This window comes from Helianthus annuus, chromosome 2 (genome assembly GCF_002127325.2).
Source record: "Helianthus annuus cultivar XRQ/B chromosome 2, HanXRQr2.0-SUNRISE, whole genome shotgun sequence".
Lineage (NCBI taxonomy): Eukaryota > Viridiplantae > Streptophyta > Magnoliopsida > Asterales > Asteraceae > Helianthus > Helianthus annuus.
This window is the reverse complement of record NC_035434.2, coordinates 74,087,304-74,106,305: the sequence shown is the minus strand read 5'-3', so window position 1 is coordinate 74,106,305 and position 19,002 is coordinate 74,087,304. Positions and strand designations below refer to the sequence as shown.

Genomic DNA, 19,002 nt, shown 5'->3' with positions numbered 1-19,002 from the left:
TTTATACGTTGCTTGATGATAACCTCTTCTAATGACCAACGGATAGCCTAACGGTTACCATTAGGGACACAACCATCGTGTAAAGCGTAAACCAAACAACTACATGTTGGATATGCCAAGTCAATGAGACACCTTTTTACCTCCATCTTCAAATTTCTTGTAAAGTTTTCCAGTTTTATAAATAAATAAATAATCTATTGTATCTAGATGCTTATTTCACGTGTTCAAATTAAAAATATCACATAGTCGCTATGCCACATGTTTCAAATGGATCAACCATACATCACCAACCATCCCGAGTCATGTGAGGGGCCTGTTTGGATGTCAACTACACCCAAGAATGTCAACTTCCAAACAGGCCCTCGCAGTGGCAGGGCTTGAACGAAAACTTAATGGGAGCCGGACTCTCAAAACCTAAATCGGTGGGAGCCGGACTCTTAAAATCCAATATTTTTACTACAAAAAAAAATCGGAGAACTTTCGGTAAAATTAACACAACAAACAAAAAATCAGTGGGGGCCGGGGTGAAGCTTCGCCAATGGGCCCTCAACGTAGAAAGTAACAACTTTTTTCTACCTCAATTGTAAATGAAGTTTTAACACGTAATTCAATATGTTTGTATGTACAATGTACAATAAATAGGGCTCCTTACCAGAACAAAGAATGAAGATAGACGTAAGTCGAGACCATAAACCGCCACCAATCATGCAAGCGGATCAAAGCCACCAACAAACACACCGTCCTGCTAGTGATTCAAGTCAAAGAAAGTCAAATCAAGTGAATCTTTAAACTAAAAGTTTAGTTGTAGAGGTCAAAGAAAGTCATGTTGACTTTTTGTTTGGATGTGCATTTTGAAACTGGTCATGTGAAATTGAATAATCCAATTACCGACTATGGCGTATGGAAAAAAACACTTTCGAAAAATAGCGTTTGCTGCTATTTTAAGTTTTAAAAATCATATGATTGAAGGTTTCGTGTTTTTTATGTATTTGGATTACTTAACAAATTATTTCAAAACGCATAATCACTTTAGAAAGCATATGAGTTATAATGAACAAAGAAACAAAAAGAAGAAAAAACTTTTACCTAAAATAGAATTTCGGTTTAATGTCATAAATCAACACCCTCATCAAGGCCTTTAGAACCGATCATCACGTTCGAATCTATTTGTTTATCGAATTTCTTTTTTCTCCGGGCTTCAAATTCTTGAAATCCTTCCATCTAAGATCAAATTCAAGATGTGATCATCACGTTTGACCAAACAAGTTTGACTTCTATAGCTAAACTGCAGAAATCAATAATTGTGAAAAGTTGAAGTTTACCGACTGGAATTCATCCATAGATATGGGATTATCATGCAATGAAATATTTTGTAGAGCCTTGCACGCCTTCAATAAACTCGGAGGTATCTGTGGAAATAAAAGTGTGAAAATCTTTTTTTTCCGGTGATCATGAATCATGATAACCCGTTAGGGAAAACTCACGGGGCCCACCAATACCCTGCTAACCAGTGAGACCAGGTAACTACAAGTGAATCAGGTGCTTACCACTGCCTCACCACTTGAAGGTTATGAAAATTTTTAACGTCAAGAGAAATTTGATTTTCTTGAACTACTGTTGCTTTTTCAAAAATACAAGAAAAATTATTATTAAATTTAATATATTAAAGTAAATATTAAAAAAATCTTGGATTTTATTCATTTGTACATTTCCTTTGTTCCTCATTTCAAAATGGAAAAGACGTTAATATTCCAAACAATATGAGTAATTATTTGACAAATGGAAGCTACCTGTTTCACCTTGTTATGATCCAAGGATAATGACTTCAAGTGAATAAGATTGCAGACTGAAGAAGGAAGTTCTTCGATGGAATTTTCTAAAACAACAACAAATTTAGAAGCACAAATAAATTAAAATGGGTCAAATAAAAGATATCAGCTATAACACAAATGGGTCAAAAGTAGCCCCAATTAATTTAAAATACAAACAATCTCCAAAATCACTTAATTAAATGGTTTAGGAGTTGTCTGTTTAGCTCTTAATGGTTACTGGTTCATCACTTAATGGTTCAGATTGTTTGTTTCAGGAGCAGATGTCTGAATGGTTCAGACATTTGCCTCTGAATGGTTAAGCATTATACAGAGTCTGAATGGTTAAGACCTCTACTCTAAATTGATCAGACATTTGCATCTGAACTGTTAAGCGTTGTACTGGCTCTTAATGGTTCAAACCTCTTACTGGTTCAATACTTAATGATTCAGACCTCTTACTGAGTTACTGGTTCAGCACTTAACCATTCAGAAGTTGCCAAACAGCCCCTTAGATTACTATAATAAAATATAGTTTTTACTTTTTTGTAAGCATATTTAACCGTTAACCGTTTTTTTAATGGAAAAAAAAGTTTGCAATGTGACTAGAAAATATGAAGACAATATGTACCATTTGCTTGTAGCTCTTCTAAAGAATAGCAGCTTCCAACAGATTCTGGAAGAAACTTCAGTTGATTGTTGGACACATTTAACAGCAACAACTGCATTTTCAACAATTAATTTCTAAATAAATTTAAAAATAATCCAAATTTCAATTGTAAGTTGGTAGAGAAAGTCATTTACATTGCGCAAACTTCCAATGGTTTCAGGCAGGGTGGTTAACCGGTTGCCTGAGATGGATAATCTCTCAAGTCTCACCAATTGTCCCACTGAATAAAAAAGTGTAAAAAATCAGTAAAAATTGTAACAATGTTTAAGAAACAATGACAAATAGATTCTCAACGTCTCAAGAAAAATGCAACATTTTAGTTTCGTGGGCAGATAGGGTAATGGGTCCAAACCGATCTTATTCATTTGTAAATAAATAAATAAATAATGTATCAAACATGATTAGAAAAACTCATTATTTTTTATATTAATCTATTTTTTTTAATAAAATGATTTAGAAAGTTTTATGAATAAAAAATACACTTTGAATGACTCACCCAATACCGATATGAAAATGGGTAGAAATTGCCAACTAGCACGGAAATACGGAATAAAATGAGTCATTTTTTTTACTTTTGGGTGGCAAATTATTTACCGTTCATTGTGTGGTTTTTAAGGGTTTAAAACGATAAACAGTATATAAAAAAAATGAAACTGTTGCAATTTTCATTGGATGGAGAAGGGGTATATGAACATTCGGTCTTATTACATTCATCAGGCAACATAGAAACTCTATTTTGATCGAGATTGATTAACTTTAAAGACTGCAGTTTGCCCATGTTCGTTGGAAGATGCTCGATTAGATTGTCAGCCAAAATCTGAAAATAGAAAATTGTTTAAAATATTAATACTATATTATTTAAAACAGACTCATAGTAGTCAATAGTCACTAGACACCAGGCAAAGCACAAACATAACGTATCTTAGTAAATGACCAAAGTTAAATGCATATCAAATTTAAAGAGCTATTTAGACAAAGAAGCACATATTGGCAATAAATTCAAGAAAACCATATCAAAATAAAATGTAAAATGTAATCTAAGATAAAAAAAAATACGTAAAATGTAATCGAAGACAAAAAAAATAAATACATATAATTTAAAAATTAGAGAAATAAAAAGAAAATTGGAAGCTTGAAGAACATACCAGCCTTTGCATATTTGTTAATTTGCTAATCTCCTCAGGAATGGCAGCTGTGAGAAAAAAAAAGTAATCAGAATTTTATAAGATCCTAAAGAATTCTGGCGTAAGTTAACGGTTGGTGAAGATGTTATCAACGCTCATGTTGACTTCATGCAAAGAGATGAATGTAATGTCAAATTTAGATTATTTAGGGCCTAATAGATAAAGATGAACAGTAAGTACATCTTTGTGGAAAAATAAAGAGGCTTTGTGAAATATGAGTGAAAGCCCTTGCATACGCCTCGGGTTGTAAATGAAAGGTTGATATGTAATAACGTAAAACAAATGAGACAGACGCAACTTCGGGTTGTAAACAAATCATATTTGGTTGTACAATGAGCAGCGCCTTGCATATGCCTTGCAGGTAGGGGTGAACGTTTGGCGGTTCAGACCCACCAGAACCAGAACCCGAACTACCGAACCTGAACCAGAAATGCATGTAGCTAAAGGGACCGTAAGGGTAACCTAGGACCCGAACCATATAAAGGCGCAAGAGCAAAAAGGGTCCTTAAAAGGTTACTTGATCATATGTAACATGCACCAGCAAAATGCAGCTTCTTGTTGTAAATAAATAAAGTTTATTTGCCAGTTTTTTCTAAAAAAAAAAAACAAGAAAGAGAGAAATAAATACCTATTTTGTTGTTTGTTAAATCAAGCGTCCGTACAGCTCTATCCAGCTCAACAACTTCATCTGGAAATGACTGTTTCATTAATTAAAAAAAAAAAACAAATTCAAGCCCTCAAATTAATCAAAAACTTTATCGAGAAATCAACTGAAATCCCAATTCATATACACTAATGCAACAGTAAAAAAACACACACAAATATTGCCCATTTTCAGAATTAAAAAAAAAATCACATCTTCAATAAACCCTAATCCTAATCCTGGACATCAATCAAACAAATTCAAAATAATAAAAAAACCCAAATCTTGAACAACATAAAAAACATTAACAGATAAATAGATAACAATATTTACCTTCAATTTGGCGTCGCGTAAGCCGACAATGCCGGTGGCACGCCACCGAGCCAAGCGGTCGGCTTTGGTGTCAGCCGTGTTGCTGGAAGCACAACCCATGAATCTTTTTCACAAAATACGAAGGGGGTTTCAAGTTTTGTTGAATAATAATTGGATAGTTTGAAGGGGTTTTGATGTGGGGTAGATCTTGATCGTTTGAAATTGTAATGTGAATTGCAGAAAACGATGATGAAATGGGAAAGACTTTTTGTTTGACAAAGGCCTAATTTTGACGACTTTTCCAATTTAGAAAATGGAATGATGATGAAAAAGTTGTGTTTTTAGTAAAACATATGTTGTTTTGCTTTTTTGGTAAACATCTATATATATATATATATATATATATAGGGGGCGGTTCCCCTAAGAAGCCTATTTTGCCTAAGTTGCCTAAGAAGCAATCTACACCATGTTTTTAAACAACCAATGGACCAGATTAAATCCCTAATATTAAACTAGATAAGTAAACAATTAAAACGCGCGGGGGTATTTTCGCCATAAACAAAAAAATAGTACTGGACAAAAAGGAAAGCAGTTATTGACGATTCAAAACAGTTCTTCTTCACTCTCTCTCAAAACTTCCCAATGGCTAAGAAACGTCCCCTAAAATCGACAATAAGAGAGACGAAAATCGAACAAACAACAACAAAAACAGCATCAACGATGGATTCAGAGAGTACGTTCCATTTTTTTTTTTTTTTGCATTTTGGTGTATTCGTTTCAATTTTGTACGGTTTTTCTAAGTTTCTTCGAAATCAAATCGATTACACAGGTTCTAAGAGATCTACAAGAAGCCAGAAGCATAAAGAAACAAAACCTGATGACGATTTCGAAGGTTTGTTAAGGATCTGTAAACGAACAGATTTCTAGGGTTTTAATATGTCTAAACTGATTCATGTTCTGCATTTTATAAAACAGATCCATCGTTGTGTTTTAATGAAATAGTGCTGGTTTATTTTTTGTGCTGGTTTATTTTATGTGCTGGTTTAACCTATGTGCTAGTTTAGTGTTTTAGAAATATCTAGCACAAAGTTGTGGTTGGTTTTCTGGTTTTGAAATCGGTGCTGGTTTAACTTCCGTGCTAGTTTAGTGTTTTTTACGAAACTAGCACAAAGTTCTAGTTGGTTTTTTGGGTTCCAAATATGTGCTGGTTTACTATCTGTGCTAGTTTACTATCTGTGCTAGTTTATTGCTTTAGAAGAAACTAGCACAAAGGGTTTAGTGTTTTCTAGTAAACTAGCACAAATTCTAGTTGGTTTACCGTCTGTGCTACTTTAGTGTTTTAGAAGAAACTAGCACAAGTGGTTTTTTTGGGTTCCAAATCTGTGCTGGTTTACCGACTGTGCTACTTTTAAATTCAGGAGATAAGTAATATAAGTTTCAGTTGCTTTTTTGTGTGTGAAAACAGAGCTGTACAATCCCAAACCACTACAAATTGTACAACCAGGAGAACCAATCCCTACTTTTGATAATGAACCTTTGCATCCCATTCCACTAAAAGTTGTAAGACCAACAAAAAAGGAATATTATATGAGTCCGAAATTTTGGAATAAAGTAGCAATCTGGGGGCCAAACTATACCAATCATCCTACTTCTGGTGGTGAACCTTCAGATCCCATAAAAGAAGAGATTGATGAGAAACCTGAAATCTCAGTTGTACAACCCAAAAAAGAAGAATATGATGAAAAACAAAAGATCCCCATCCTACAACCTAAACATGAAGAAGATGAGGAAAAACCTATAATCTCAGTCAAGAATTTTGGAAGGAAGTAGCAATCTAGCCAGCTCCTGCTATGATCATCATGTTTATGTTGTTTGTTTTAGTTTTCTAATGTTATCAATGCTGTTATGTATTATGATCATGTTTTTCTGAACCTTATGTAACAATGATGTTTTGAATTATAAAAATCATGGTTTATTATGTATTAAATGATCAAAATGGTACTGGTTATTGTTTTTTTAATATATAGTACACTTTATAACTTGTGCTGGTTACTATGTTTCTTCTGAAATTACTTGCAGGCTCATCAGACAGTGACTTCGAACAACCGGAAAAGAAACAAAAAACAGCACTAAAAGCTGTTGCCACAAATGTTGAACCTATACGATCAACACTTTTCAAGGAATTTGATAAGAAAAAAAGAATTAGAATCAGGAACAGCCCAAAAAACCTTGCTGAATTCATGCAAGTGTTATCTGACGAACAGAAAGCAGAAGTAGATAACATGGGATTTGAAAGCATGAAGAACTTTGATATAACAAATATACCAACTGATCTGGGATACTGGCTCACTAACAATTATGAACCTACAATCAACACACTGAATCTAGGTACACATAATGTAGTGATAACACCTAACCTAGTACAAGAAGTTCTTGGCATACCAATGGGTAAAGTGAAGGTTAAGGAGTTGAGTAAACCATCAATGAGTGATCCAGTTGTTGCAGAGTTTAGAAATCAATTTGAAATTGATGATGAACTGCCAAAAATGCATCATATTTGTTGATGCATATTTTGTCTATTGCCTTTGTCAATCCGGTTAATCCAAGTCATAGTGAAAAGCCGAGAAGAAATCAAGCGTATTATGTCATATCTAGTTAGAAATGGCAAGGTGGCAAACTTGTAATTAGTGAGAACTTTCACTAAGTTGCCTTGACCATATATATAGGAGTTATGTCATATTTTTAGTTAGACTTTTGGTAGACTTTGAGTTAGAGATTTAGAGAGAAGTTGGGGAGAAGACTTTCTAGAGAGAGAAAGTAGAGAGAGAAAGTATTGTATTTGTGATTCTTGTATCGTTCTTGTCAAATTCAGCAATGGAATCACATTAGTAGTACGTTATCGTGTGTTCGGTCACGTTCGTTCACGGATTCCGCACGTGAAACGTTCGTTACGCAATCGAACGGTGTCAAAACCGGTCCTACAAGTGGTATCAGAGCTGTTTCTACATCAGGTACTTGTTTTCCGCACCTGTATCTGATCAAACTCCTCTGATTGACTCTTTCGGGTCAGATTCCGGAAAGTACAAAGAGTGTCATTAAGAGATACAAACATCTTGTTAGTTCAATGTCTGATTTAGATATTACAAAAGAACCAGAAGAGTGGGTTGAAAAATTTATCAGTGCTTTACCGAAAGAAGAATGGGAAGATTATGTCTTGAGCTTGAAAAGTTCTAGAGAATTTTCTCAACTGACAATTACTCCACTCATTAAAAGGATTGAAGAACAGATGGTGATCAAGGATGAGAAAAGGAAAGAAAAAGCTGTAAAAGTCAAAGAATCTGTGAAGAATGAATCGTCAAGGTCTGCATCAGTATGCTCAAATTGTCACAACTTCAAGACAGTCAATGCCAAACTTGTGAAGGATGCAGAAAGTTTAGCATTGGAGATCAAGAAATTGAACAATAAGAAGAAAGCTGATGAAAAACAGATTCTAGACTTATAGGGTATTTGTGAGAAGTTGAAAGTCGAAAATGCCAAACTGTTGGGTAGTGTGAACAGTTTGACATTAGAGACCAAAGGTTTGAAAGAAAATGAAAAGGTTTTTGAAAGCAAACAGAAATCATCTGAAAATGAAGATTTCTGGATAAAATTGGAGAACAAAAATCTGAAAGCTAATGAAGTGAAACTTCAAGAACAGATAAATGTTTTGGAAAATGAAAAATCTGTTCTTGAAAACTTGAAAAATGAAAATAAAAATTCAATCAAGTCTCATCTTGAAAGAATATCTAAGCTTGAAGACGAAGCTAAGAGTTCAAGGATCAAGATTGATGAACTTGAAAAGAAATTGATCAGTTTTGCGACTAAATCTGACAAGTTGAATATTCCTTGTCCAAAACCGATCAATTCAGTTCCAATAAGTGATTGTGTCACAAACTTTGACTCTGTCAAAGTTGAAGATTGTGATGATGCATCCGATGATGAAAATATTAAAAAAGAAAAACAAAAATTGTTTTTAAAAGAAAAATTTCAGAAAACTGTTTTACACTCGACTGAAAAGGGAGAATGCTCTAAGCAGAAACCTGTGAAGAAGATTGTAAAACAGAAACAAAAATTTAAAATTGAAGAAAGAAACTCATCAGTACAATCATCCAATCAAAAGGAAAAATTACAAAAGGTAGAGAATGAAAATTCAAAAATTGTTGGATGCAGGAAAGATCACAGTGCTAAAGCGCCAAATCAAGCAGAGTTGAGGAAGGAGTATCATCAAGCCACACAATGCTTTGATCTGAGCGTTTGGACTAAAAATGGTGATAGGTACGATAACAGAGTGTGTTACAGCTGCGGCTATCATGGACACATTGCTGTTAACTGCCGGTATTGGAGTTATGAGACCAGGAGATGCTTTAATTGCAACATCAAAGGTCACATTGCCAGAGATTGCCCAAGGAAATCAAATGAAAGATTGAGGGTTAATTCTCAGAAAACGGCAAAGATTCCAGTCAAAGTCAAGCCCCAGGAACAGAAGGTTTTGAAACCTAAAGTTCAAGAACAGTCAATTCTGGAAAAGAAAGTCAAACTTTCACAGGGGCAGAAAGACAGACTGAGGAAAAAGAGGAAGAAAGCGAGAGAGTATCTCGTGAAGATTTTGTCCTCGGGTTCACCGGACAAAAAGATTAAAAGTTCTGATGAATCAACTCACTCAGCTGCAACAACAAGCAAAAAGAATTCATCAGATACAAATCTGAGGACAAAAGAGGAGAAGAAAAAGGAGAAGGTCGGCGATGAATCTGACAGATCAAAGTCGGACAAGCCACCTTCAGGCAATGATTCTGGTATGGTAAAACCAGAGGAGCCATTGGTTAAGGTAAAAGTTGAGAATTCTAGTTTAGCAATGGATGATGCAAATTTTCCACCATTGTTGAGCAAGAATTCGAAATCACCCAAGGTCAGTCAGGCTTGGGTGAAATTGTTTAAATAGAAAAACCTGACTTGCCGGAGATCCCAAGATGGTATCGTGGATCATGAATCGGCACATTTCTTGAGAAATTTCACTTTGGTGATTTTTCGCCTCATAAGTGGTAAATCAGGGACATTAATTTGTACTTGATTTTCTATTGATAGTTTATGTTAAAACTGAAAATGTTAAATCTTTAAAAGGTTTGAAGAAAACAAAATGAAGAGATAACCCCGAACCTACAAATGGTTGGTAAACAAACTAATTTTTCCGGAAAAACCATTTTGATTGAAACAAACTTGAGTGTTTTGAAATCATTATGGGAAAATAGTTTGTTGTGAGGGGGAGTTCTGATTGTTTTTGCACGAGAATGGTGAATTGAGGTAATTCATATAATGTTGTCAAGTTTCTTGTATAGTTTGTTTTCAATTTTTCTTCAGAAAATCAAAATTGAAACATATTTTGATTTTAGGGGGAGTAAGAAAATTTTGAAAAATTAAAAAAAAAAATTGAAAAATGAAAATGAGTTTTGCTGCAAAAAGAGGAGATGATAGTACATCGGTGGACTATCACAGCATGCTAGAGATTTGTAAAGACAAAATTGTTTTTAAACAAGTCTTACTAATGACGTGTCAGTAGGCTTCACACAGTTAGTAAATTGTATTCGAGATATAAACATAAAATCAAAACTTACTTATTTTGTGGGGAACACTACTTGGATATATAGGTAACCCCTGAAATCTCGTTTGAAAGGTTTCTTATTCTGGAATACTAGGTTCTTGTACTCAATTGATGTCTGGGGTATTATTCCGGGACTTCTGCTGAACGGTAGTTCTGACCTAGTCCCTGGCTAATACTTTCTTCATATGCTTGAAACATAGCATAAAGCCCTCAGCTGATTAGACAATAAAATTGATGATCAGTTGTTGTAGCTGAAAAGATCCTCTAAAGGGGACCCACTGCTAAGTCGAAGCTGATATCTCTCTGCTGAACGGAAGTTCTGACCTGAGATCCCTCAGTTCTCGCATTTTTCCCCTAATTTATATACAGATATCATTTGTAGTTATACTTACCTGTAGATCAGAATATTGGGATCTGGATATGGGAGTATATTCAAGAGGTGGGACACTCAAATAAGTTTAAGTGCTAATACATTAAATACGTATCTTGAATCAATTGAAAATTTGTGTAGAGGTTTAAGTGGACAACAATACTGACAATCAGAAGTAAATTTGTTTTTAACATTTGCTGATTAATCAAGATCAACGGTGTTGGTGATATGTCTCAAAAACCGATATGATCCTCTTGCACAATCTCTCAAAAATAGTGTTCATTTCTGTATTGTTCAAAATTCAAAAATCCAAAAATATTGTATTTTTGTTTGATATTTGAAAACTACAAAAAGATTTTCGACAACAGAGTGTGAAGAACTGATATTTGACATTTCAAGTGCTAAACATGTTGAACTTGTGGTTTGAGAGAGTGTGTTAAATTGTGAAGATTTGAAATGCAAATTCGGTTCATTAACTTGATGAATAAGTTGAATGGTAACCTACAGTTTGATCTTCATAATTTTTCTTATATGATTTGCTTATTCATTAAGTTGAATTGCAAATTGTATTAGTTTGTAATAGTATGGTTGAGTTTTGCAGGTTTCTGATCCTGTTGCTACGAATAGCCAGGAGATACATAAGAACCAGAGGAGAGCTTAAACAGAGAAAGCCAGGAGTTGATTTCAATGGTGATAACGATTTCCAGACAGAGATCTCAGCATTATGTTAGGGGGAGTCTGATGAAAGTTAGAGCCAGAGAATGATCCAGGCATATGATTCCAGGAAGGAATTCCTGAAGAAGATATTATTCCAGGCTGAGTTCCTGAAGAAGTTCGAACAAGATTGAGGTGCTGTGAATGATTGAAGACTCTCACTAAAGATTCCGTCAACATTCAAGGGGGAGTTTGTTAGTGCAGTTGTCTGTCGACTACATCTTAGTTCGAGTCTTAGAGAGAGAGAGAAAGACAAGTCGTTACGAGTTTCACTACGAGATTGACTACGGCAATATCCAAGGGGGAGATTGTTGATGCATATTTTGTCTATTGCCTTTGTCAATCCGGTTAATCCAAGTCATAGTGAAAAGCCGAGAAGAAATCAAGCGTATTATGTCATATCTAGTTAGAAATGGCAAGGTGGCAAACTTGTAATTAGTGAGAACTTTCACTAAGTTGTCTTGACCATATATATAGGAGTTATGTCATATTTTTAGTTAGACTTTTGGTAGACTTTGAGTTAGAGATTTAGAGAGAAGTTGGGGAGAAGACTTTCTAGAGAGAGAAAGTAGAGAGAGAAAGTATTGTATTTGTGATTCTTGTATCGTTCTTGTCAAATTCAGCAATGGAATCACATTAGTAGTACGTTATCGTGTGTTCGGTCACGTTCGTTCACGGATTCCGCACGTGAAACGTTCGTTACGCAATCGAACGGTGTCAAAACCGGTCCTACAATATTATTCATGTTGTGAAAGAACAGAAGGAGAGTGGAAGGCTATTTCAACTGAACTTTCTTGTAATGTTCAACTAAATAATGGCAGAGCTCACACACGGTGGCAACGTCAACATGAAATTCCTTACAACATTGCAACCTGATGTAGATATTAAGGATGTTGACTGGTGCAGCTACGTGATCGACTGCTTGAACAGAAAGACAACAAGCTGGTTCCAATCTAAAGCAGCACATTACATCGGACCGATAACATTTCTAGTGGTATGTTGTAGTTATCTAAAAATGATTTATATTTATTGTTTTTTATCAAACATAATAACAAAAACTAACTTGTAAATCAATCAGTTGGTTTATGCGCATGATACATACCAAAGAACAAATCCAACACAGAAGATGATACCAGCTGTAATGTATCATAAAAATGATACAATTAAAAAGCTTGGTCCGGTGGTGGAAAGCAATAAAAGAAAGAGAAGTGAAAAAGATGGGAAATCAGCACAGAAACTCACCTTGACAACACAAACACCTACTCAAAAGGTGGTGAAGAGTAAGAAGAAAACAAGTTTGAAAGCAGCAACAACTGGTCAAACAGAAGAAAATGAAAAACGAAAGAATTTGAAGGTAAAACTGAAGATAAAGAAAAAAGCACCAGCTGAACAACCTCTATCCACATATCAACAAATCTCAAAGGAAACTGATGAAGCTAGAAATCATTACTTTAGTGACTTCCCAGAATCTCTAGACATTACACAAAGTTTGGACATTCCACAATCCCAGGAAAAACTCTCACAAATTCCACCTACAAATCCAACAAGTGGAGTGGTAATTTCTATTTTATTGTGTTTATCTGTAGTATTACTGAAAAAAGTGCTGGTTTAGATGGTTATTGAAAAAATGTGCTACTTTTATGACATTTGTTAAAAAATGTGTTACTTTTATGACATTTAGTGTTTGGAATGTTAAATTGTGCTAGTTTATACATAGTATATGTTAGTTTAATGTTAGAATTTGGAATGTGAAATTGTGCTGATTTATGTGCTAGAGTGTGCTGGTTTAAATGGATTATAAAACTGTGCTAGTTTGAAATGTGCTACTTTTATTGTAAACTTTTATCATGTGTATGTAAAAATAAAAATGGAAAATGTGCTACTTTTACAATTTGTGCTACTTTATAAAAAGAATGTGCTACTTTTACAATTTGTGCTACTTTATAAAAAGAATGTGCTGGTTATCTTTTCAGGAATGGATTTGTCTGATAAAATCCAAAACAAAAGAGCTGGACATGCATGTCAAAGAAACACACGAAATGATTGCAGAATGTTTAACAAAGTACAAAGGTGAGGAGGTTGTGGATGCTGTGGATGAGTGGAGAAAAAGATTGGTAGTATATGGTGAAAAGTACAATTTCGAGAAGCAAGAATCAGAAGCAGGGAATGAAGAAAAGAAAAAAGGAGGAAGTGGAGAGAAGATAGAAGGAGGGAATGAAAAGGAAGAAGGGAATGAAGTTAAACTTACCCAATCACAAAAAAAATGGTGGTCTCACAATTTGATTCAACTCCTTTCAGAATCACCAGTTCAATGTGGCCAGAGATTATAAAAGAAATAGAAAAGGCAGAACAGGTAGCAAGCAGCAAAAAAGATGGTGCTGATCATGGAGTTGGTGGTGAAGAAGAAAAGGATGCAGGTGGAGAAAAGGTTAAAGATGGTAAACCTGATGGGGAAACAACAAAGAAAGGAGGTGAAGATGCTAATGAACCACCAAAGGGAGAAAGTGACACTGCTGGTCAACCAGCAAAGAAAGAAGGAAATGAGGCTGCTGGTCAACCAGCACAGCAAGGAGAGGTTTTTAAAACACCAGAAAATGAAACCAAAAAAGACAGTGAAAAACAAGAATTCATAGGTGAAGAAGAAAAGGATGCAGGTGGAGAAAAGGTTAAAGATGGTAAACCTGATGGGGAAACAACAAAGAAAGGAGGTGAAGATGCTAATGAACCACCAAAGGGAGAAAGTGACACTGCTGGCCAACCAGCAAAGAAAGAAGGAAATGAGGCTGCTGGTCAACCAGCACAGCAAGGAGAGGTTTTTAAAACACCAGAAAAGGAACCTAAAAAAGACAGTGAAAAACAAGAATTCATAGGTGAAGACCTAAACGCCGGAGACCAGAAGAAAAGCAAACGTACAACTCACCCTGCCGAACCTTTATGTTCACCATATATGCAGCGAGTTGTACAAATAAAAACAAAAACTGAAAAAATTGAAGTAAGGATAGCCGAATGGATGTTCTCGACAGTTGACGACCCCTGGTAAGTATAAAAACCAACAAAATCTTAATTGGATAAAAATAAGTATTTAAACTAATGTGTATTACAACAATGCAGGGTGTTTATATTTGAGACAACATTTAGCACAAACCTTTCAAGGGTATTTCTGGAGTCGCTTCACCCGAACTTATACATACATGTCCAAGTCCTAACAGCTTGGTCATTGGTACTAAACAGTGAAGAGGTCTACAGAAGCAAAGGTTCACCGGCAAGAGTTTTCTGCCCATGCAACATGCTGGTATGTTTTCTAATATGTGTTGGTTTTAATAACAGATTAGAAATTTAACAAAATGTGCTGGATTATTACACATTGTGCTGGTTTTGAAATATTAATGTTTTATTAATAGCTGGTTAGTCTAATATATGAAATGCTATTATTGTGCTGGTTCATAACACGTTGTGCTGGTGCTGGTTTATAACACATTGTGCTGGTTTCTGTGCAGGGAGAAAACAACTTCAAACCAAAACTGAACAAAAAGACCTGCACACAAAATTTCAGAGAAAACATTGCCGCGACATTGATGACTACCGAGTTTGGAACTATTAGGAAAGTGGACATGTTGTTCATTCCAATACTACAAAACAAGCACTACTACATTGTATGTTTTGATTTCAAGGGAGAAGCCATCAAGATTATAGACAACATGAAAGGGAAAGCAAAAGCACAAAAAATGGCACGTGCTAAAAGAGTGGTAATATATTGATGCCCATTAATTCTGTGCTGTTTATTTTAATTATATTTGTGATGCTTAGGGATTTTGATTTTGAAAATTTTCAAATTATAGAAAGAAATTGTATGTGATTACCTTGAAGTTGAATACCCAACAATGCACCCAAAGATGTCGCCCTTGGAACCAGAAATAATGAAAATGTCGTGGCAAACGGAAAAGAACTTTGTAGATTGTGGTGTCTTTGCAATGAGACACATGGAGACATACACGGGGAAGCATGTGAGCAAGAAGGAATGGGATAGTGGGCTGTCGAAAGAGTCACCGGAACAAGACAAAGAGTTGGTTGAACTGAGATACAAGTATTTAAGCAAAATACTGAGCACGGGGCCGTGTTCGAGGTAATGTTTTGCAAAAGTTTAATTATTTTCGGATTATTTCGCAGAAAATGGCCAGCAGAAACAGCGGAACATCTTCGAGAAATAACCGAAATGGAAGGAGGTCATCTACGGCAGAGGATTCCCTAGTAAACTACGTTTACGCTTTGAGGGAAGCCATAGACGAGATGACGGGAGTAGAAGAAGCTTTGGTGGATCGTATTAATCATCTGACGGTAGGTTTGGAGGGCTGCCTACGAGAAGTAAATCTCCTGCACCAGAGATTAAACCTTCTCGCTTCCCCGCCTTTGGTCCCGGTGATAACCCAAAGGGCGTGGAATGTAGTACCCGAGGTCATCATTCCAGCAGAATGGCACGCCATGCACCAAGTACCTCAACCAAGGGTGGTGCAAGGAGTCCCGGTGAGCGTTCCTCCTCGAGACACCGAAGAGAATGAAGCTACCTTTTACCTCCCATGGGAGATAGAAGAATGGCTTTGAATGACAACCGAGGAGCCATCGGCTAGAGAGAGTTACTACATCGGGAAGCTATTCCCGAAATTTTCTTAAATAAGTAGAACCCTTATGATGACCTTATGTATCCCCTAGTTCTTTAGCTAACTTAATATAATGTCTCTCTATGATTTGCAATGCTATGATGGTTTTTATGATTGATGGTTGTCGTGTGTATAAAACACACTCATGGTGGTAATGGATGAAAAAGGGAACGAGAAAAATGGAACCATGCACGAAGAACAGAGCAACCCGACAAAAATCTCCATCACAGAAGGCTCAACACGGGCCGTGCCCAACCAACACGGCCCCGTGCTGAGCCCCTGCAGAAAATCACCCAGTTCAGGTAACTGGACACGGGCCGTGTTCAGCGGACACGCCCCCGTGTCCAGGCTTCTGTTTCAATTCTGTAATTTTTGTTACTGGCACTTGACCACGGGGCCGTGCCCGGTGAACACGGGGCCGTGTCCAGGATGCCAGTAACATAAATCTTCGCTTTTTAACCCACTTTTATACATTCTAATCAACCAAAAACATTATTTTTGGACACATTGAGGACAATGTGTAATTTAAGTGTGGGGGGGATGCTAAAACCTTGAAATTTTGCAAAATCCTAAACACAAGCCTTACACAAAACTCTATTGGAACCGCTAAACACCCCAAATTTTTTTCAAAAACTTTTTCATTTTTTTTATTTACTTGTCTTAGTTTAAGTTGGGAATAACAAGTTCTAAAAAGGTTATATTTTTACAAGTTTACAACCGATAGCGTCGTGATAAAAAAGGAACCAACATAAGAAAATTATGAAACGGTATAACAAGTCTAGTTTAAAATTCGATTATATATGCTTGGTCACATTAAAAACCCATTCCCACAAAAGTGAGTTTTGAGCCTTTATTGAGCATAAAAATACACATATTTAGATTAAATGCTCATTTTTCGTTTCTTGTGTGAATAGCCGCTCGGTCCTTACAAATCTAGAACTTGCCACGACGATACATTCCCGGTCCTTACCAACTTAAACCCAAGTAAGTAAATGATGGAGGCATTAGGACTAACCATTTTTTTTTTCAAAACCATTATTTTTCAATTTTTTTTACCTACCCAAAATCCCCCTAGATAGCCCCTTTGAGCCTAAACCTTTCATTTCATTACCCCAAAACCCTTTTTACCCACCAAAAACCTTTTTATTTATTTTTTTTTAGTAACAAGTCCGCTTTTTCGTAAACATCACCTTTTTATGTGACGATCAAAAAAAAAATGATGATGATGAAGTCAAAAACAAACAAAAGCTATAAAAGCTTGTTTGGAGAAATACTTCAAAATAAAAAGGTCACTAAAAACAAGGTACTTCACGAAAACCGACGCTTGTTACGATTTTCGCCCTTTTTACTAACCACTAACCAACCACCCACCTTTAAACCCAAGCCTTCACCCAAAAAGTCCTCTTGATATTTACAAAGGTAAAAAGTTAAAAAGGAGGAGGATTGATTGCTTGGCAAGCCTATGGAAGACGTGAGTTCCGTGCCGCTCTCGAGTGATTCACTAAAATATACACCTTCGGCCGAGTGTTGAGTGATCTCCCGTGAGGTATGTGAACTTGTATATAAATGGAATTTTAATAAGGCATGCTATGCCCAAATAAGTAATTCATCTTATGAAAAGTTCAAAATAAATCATAACGAATAGGATTGTAAATAAATAAAAATAAAACCTATAAAAACCTTGGATTCCCGACACTCTAGGACAAGCTAAAAAAAAAAAAAAAACTTCTCTTCTACCTATTCCATTTGGGAGTGTAAGCCACATTTAAAGAGTTTTGCTTGAGGACAAGCAAAAGTTCAAGTGTGGGGGTATTTGATGTGTGTAAAATGCAACATATAAATCACATCAATTAAGGCATAAAACTAACCCTTTTTAAGTACTAATGTTGGAAAAAGAGTGTTTTTGTCTTCCTTTTGTATTTTCAAGATGAAATGAGCTCAAAATTACAAAAGAAGCAAAAAGACATCTAATTCTACCATAAATACAAGAAAAGGAACAAAAGTGGACTGCCCGGACCCTCAACGGCATCTCCCAAGGCAAAGGAGAAGAAACAGAGTCTGAACACGCCCCGTGTCCAGCGAACACGGGGGCGTGCCCAGGAAGCAGCAGAAAAGACAAACCAGTAGAAGCTTCCATTGCCCACCACGGGGCCGTGTCCAGCGAGCACGGGGGCGTGGTGAAAGTACAGCAGGCGCATTAATTGTAATTCGCAATTACAATTAATGAAGTGAGAGAATGTCAGACGGGCACGGGGCCGTGTCCAGCGGACACGGGGCCGTGTCCAGCCTTCTGTTCAGCCTATAAATAGAGGAGTTTGGCTTCATTCTCTCTCATCCCTTGGCACACCACCTCTCTCACACCTCATCCACCACCCACCACCACCATAACACCATCATCCACCACCATCATCCATTGTCCATCGTAGAGTGTGTGAGTCGTCTCGGGATCCAAGATTGATCGTAAGAGTTCTTGACAATCAAGGCCATGTTTGCCTAAGTCTCTTACATCACTTGGTGAAGACAAGTGTTTAGTATAATACTTTTTATTTTTAATCTTTTGCACTTTTTATTTGGTTTTGTATTAATGACTTTAATAACTAGTTACTTATGTTGAAGGTGATCTTTCCTTATCGTTTGTCCGTGGTGTCTTGGCATTATTTTACTGTCTATATAAAATAAAAGATTTTCACCATTCATATCTCCACGGTCTATATGGAGATATGTTGGCTACCTGGTCGGGGGTTAAGGGAACGGTTTGGTAAGGGTCTTGCCCTTGTTCAGCGTTTAGAGGTCCTGCTTGGGACCTGGGTCAAATTTAGTAGGATCTCCTTCAATGCCCATAGGTATTGGATGGCGGGGATTCAAACTCTTTGACCCCCTCATAAGTTAACTACTATTAATACTATAACCCGGCTATTTAGGAATGTATCCCTGCTGACTCAGACTACTTAGCCGAGGGTAACGTCACCGCCAAAAGCGGGGCCTACCATAATTTGCATTAATAACTTAAT

General features: G+C 36.1%; 2 protein-coding genes across 4 annotated transcripts; one reads left to right on the top strand and one right to left on the bottom strand.

Annotated features, from left to right (window-relative positions):
* Positions 1-467: 467 nt before the first annotated feature.
* LOC110917301 (plant intracellular Ras-group-related LRR protein 7) lies at positions 468-4,953 on the bottom strand. Of its 3 annotated transcripts, none has more exons than XM_022161895.2 (10): positions 4,639-4,953; positions 4,291-4,360; positions 3,624-3,670; positions 3,187-3,295; positions 2,613-2,698; positions 2,440-2,530; positions 1,800-1,876; positions 1,323-1,409; positions 1,087-1,221; positions 468-742 (listed from the first exon to the last, which is right to left on the bottom strand). In XM_022161895.2, the coding sequence occupies exons 1-9, from the start codon at positions 4,735-4,737 to the stop codon at positions 1,111-1,113; spliced, it is 777 nt and encodes a 258-aa protein (XP_022017587.1). In that variant the 5' UTR covers positions 4,738-4,953; the 3' UTR covers positions 468-742; positions 1,087-1,110. The 3 variants fall into 3 exon arrangements, with proteins under 3 accessions (XP_022017587.1, XP_022017581.1, XP_022017577.1); XM_022161889.2 differs by having other exon boundaries at positions 468-745; positions 1,791-1,876; positions 4,639-4,952; XM_022161885.2 differs by having other exon boundaries at positions 1,791-1,876; positions 4,639-4,951.
* Positions 4,954-5,032: 79 nt separating this feature from the next.
* LOC118484113 lies at positions 5,033-6,595 on the top strand. The gene is made up of 3 exons (XM_035980012.1): positions 5,033-5,350; positions 5,447-5,509; positions 6,083-6,595. Exons 1-3 carry the CDS (start codon positions 5,260-5,262, stop codon positions 6,445-6,447), a joined length of 519 nt encoding a protein of 172 aa, XP_035835905.1. The 5' UTR covers positions 5,033-5,259; the 3' UTR covers positions 6,448-6,595.
* Positions 6,596-19,002: the final 12,407 nt, after the last annotated feature.

What these genes read in the sequence shown, in the direction of transcription:
- LOC110917301 (XM_022161889.2), bottom strand. Translation starts at nt 4,737, where the DNA reads ATGGGTTGTGCTTCCAGCAACACGGCTGACACCAAAGCCGACCGCTTG. An exon ending in TAACAAATATGCAAAGGCTG is followed by an intron (nt 3,296 to 3,623) that starts GTATGTTCTTCA and finishes TTCTATTTTCAG; the next exon opens with ATTTTGGCTGACAATCTAAT. An exon ending in AGAAGAGCTACAAGCAAATG is followed by an intron (nt 1,877 to 2,439) that starts GTACATATTGTC and finishes TTGTTGTTTTAG; the next exon opens with AAAATTCCATCGAAGAACTT.
- LOC118484113 (XM_035980012.1), top strand. Translation starts at nt 5,260, where the DNA reads ATGGCTAAGAAACGTCCCCTAAAATCGACAATAAGAGAGACGAAAATC. An exon ending in ATCAACGATGGATTCAGAGA is followed by an intron (nt 5,351 to 5,446) that starts GTACGTTCCATT and finishes TCGATTACACAG; the next exon opens with GTTCTAAGAGATCTACAAGA. An exon ending in ACCTGATGACGATTTCGAAG is followed by an intron (nt 5,510 to 6,082) that starts GTTTGTTAAGGA and finishes GTGTGAAAACAG; the next exon opens with AGCTGTACAATCCCAAACCA.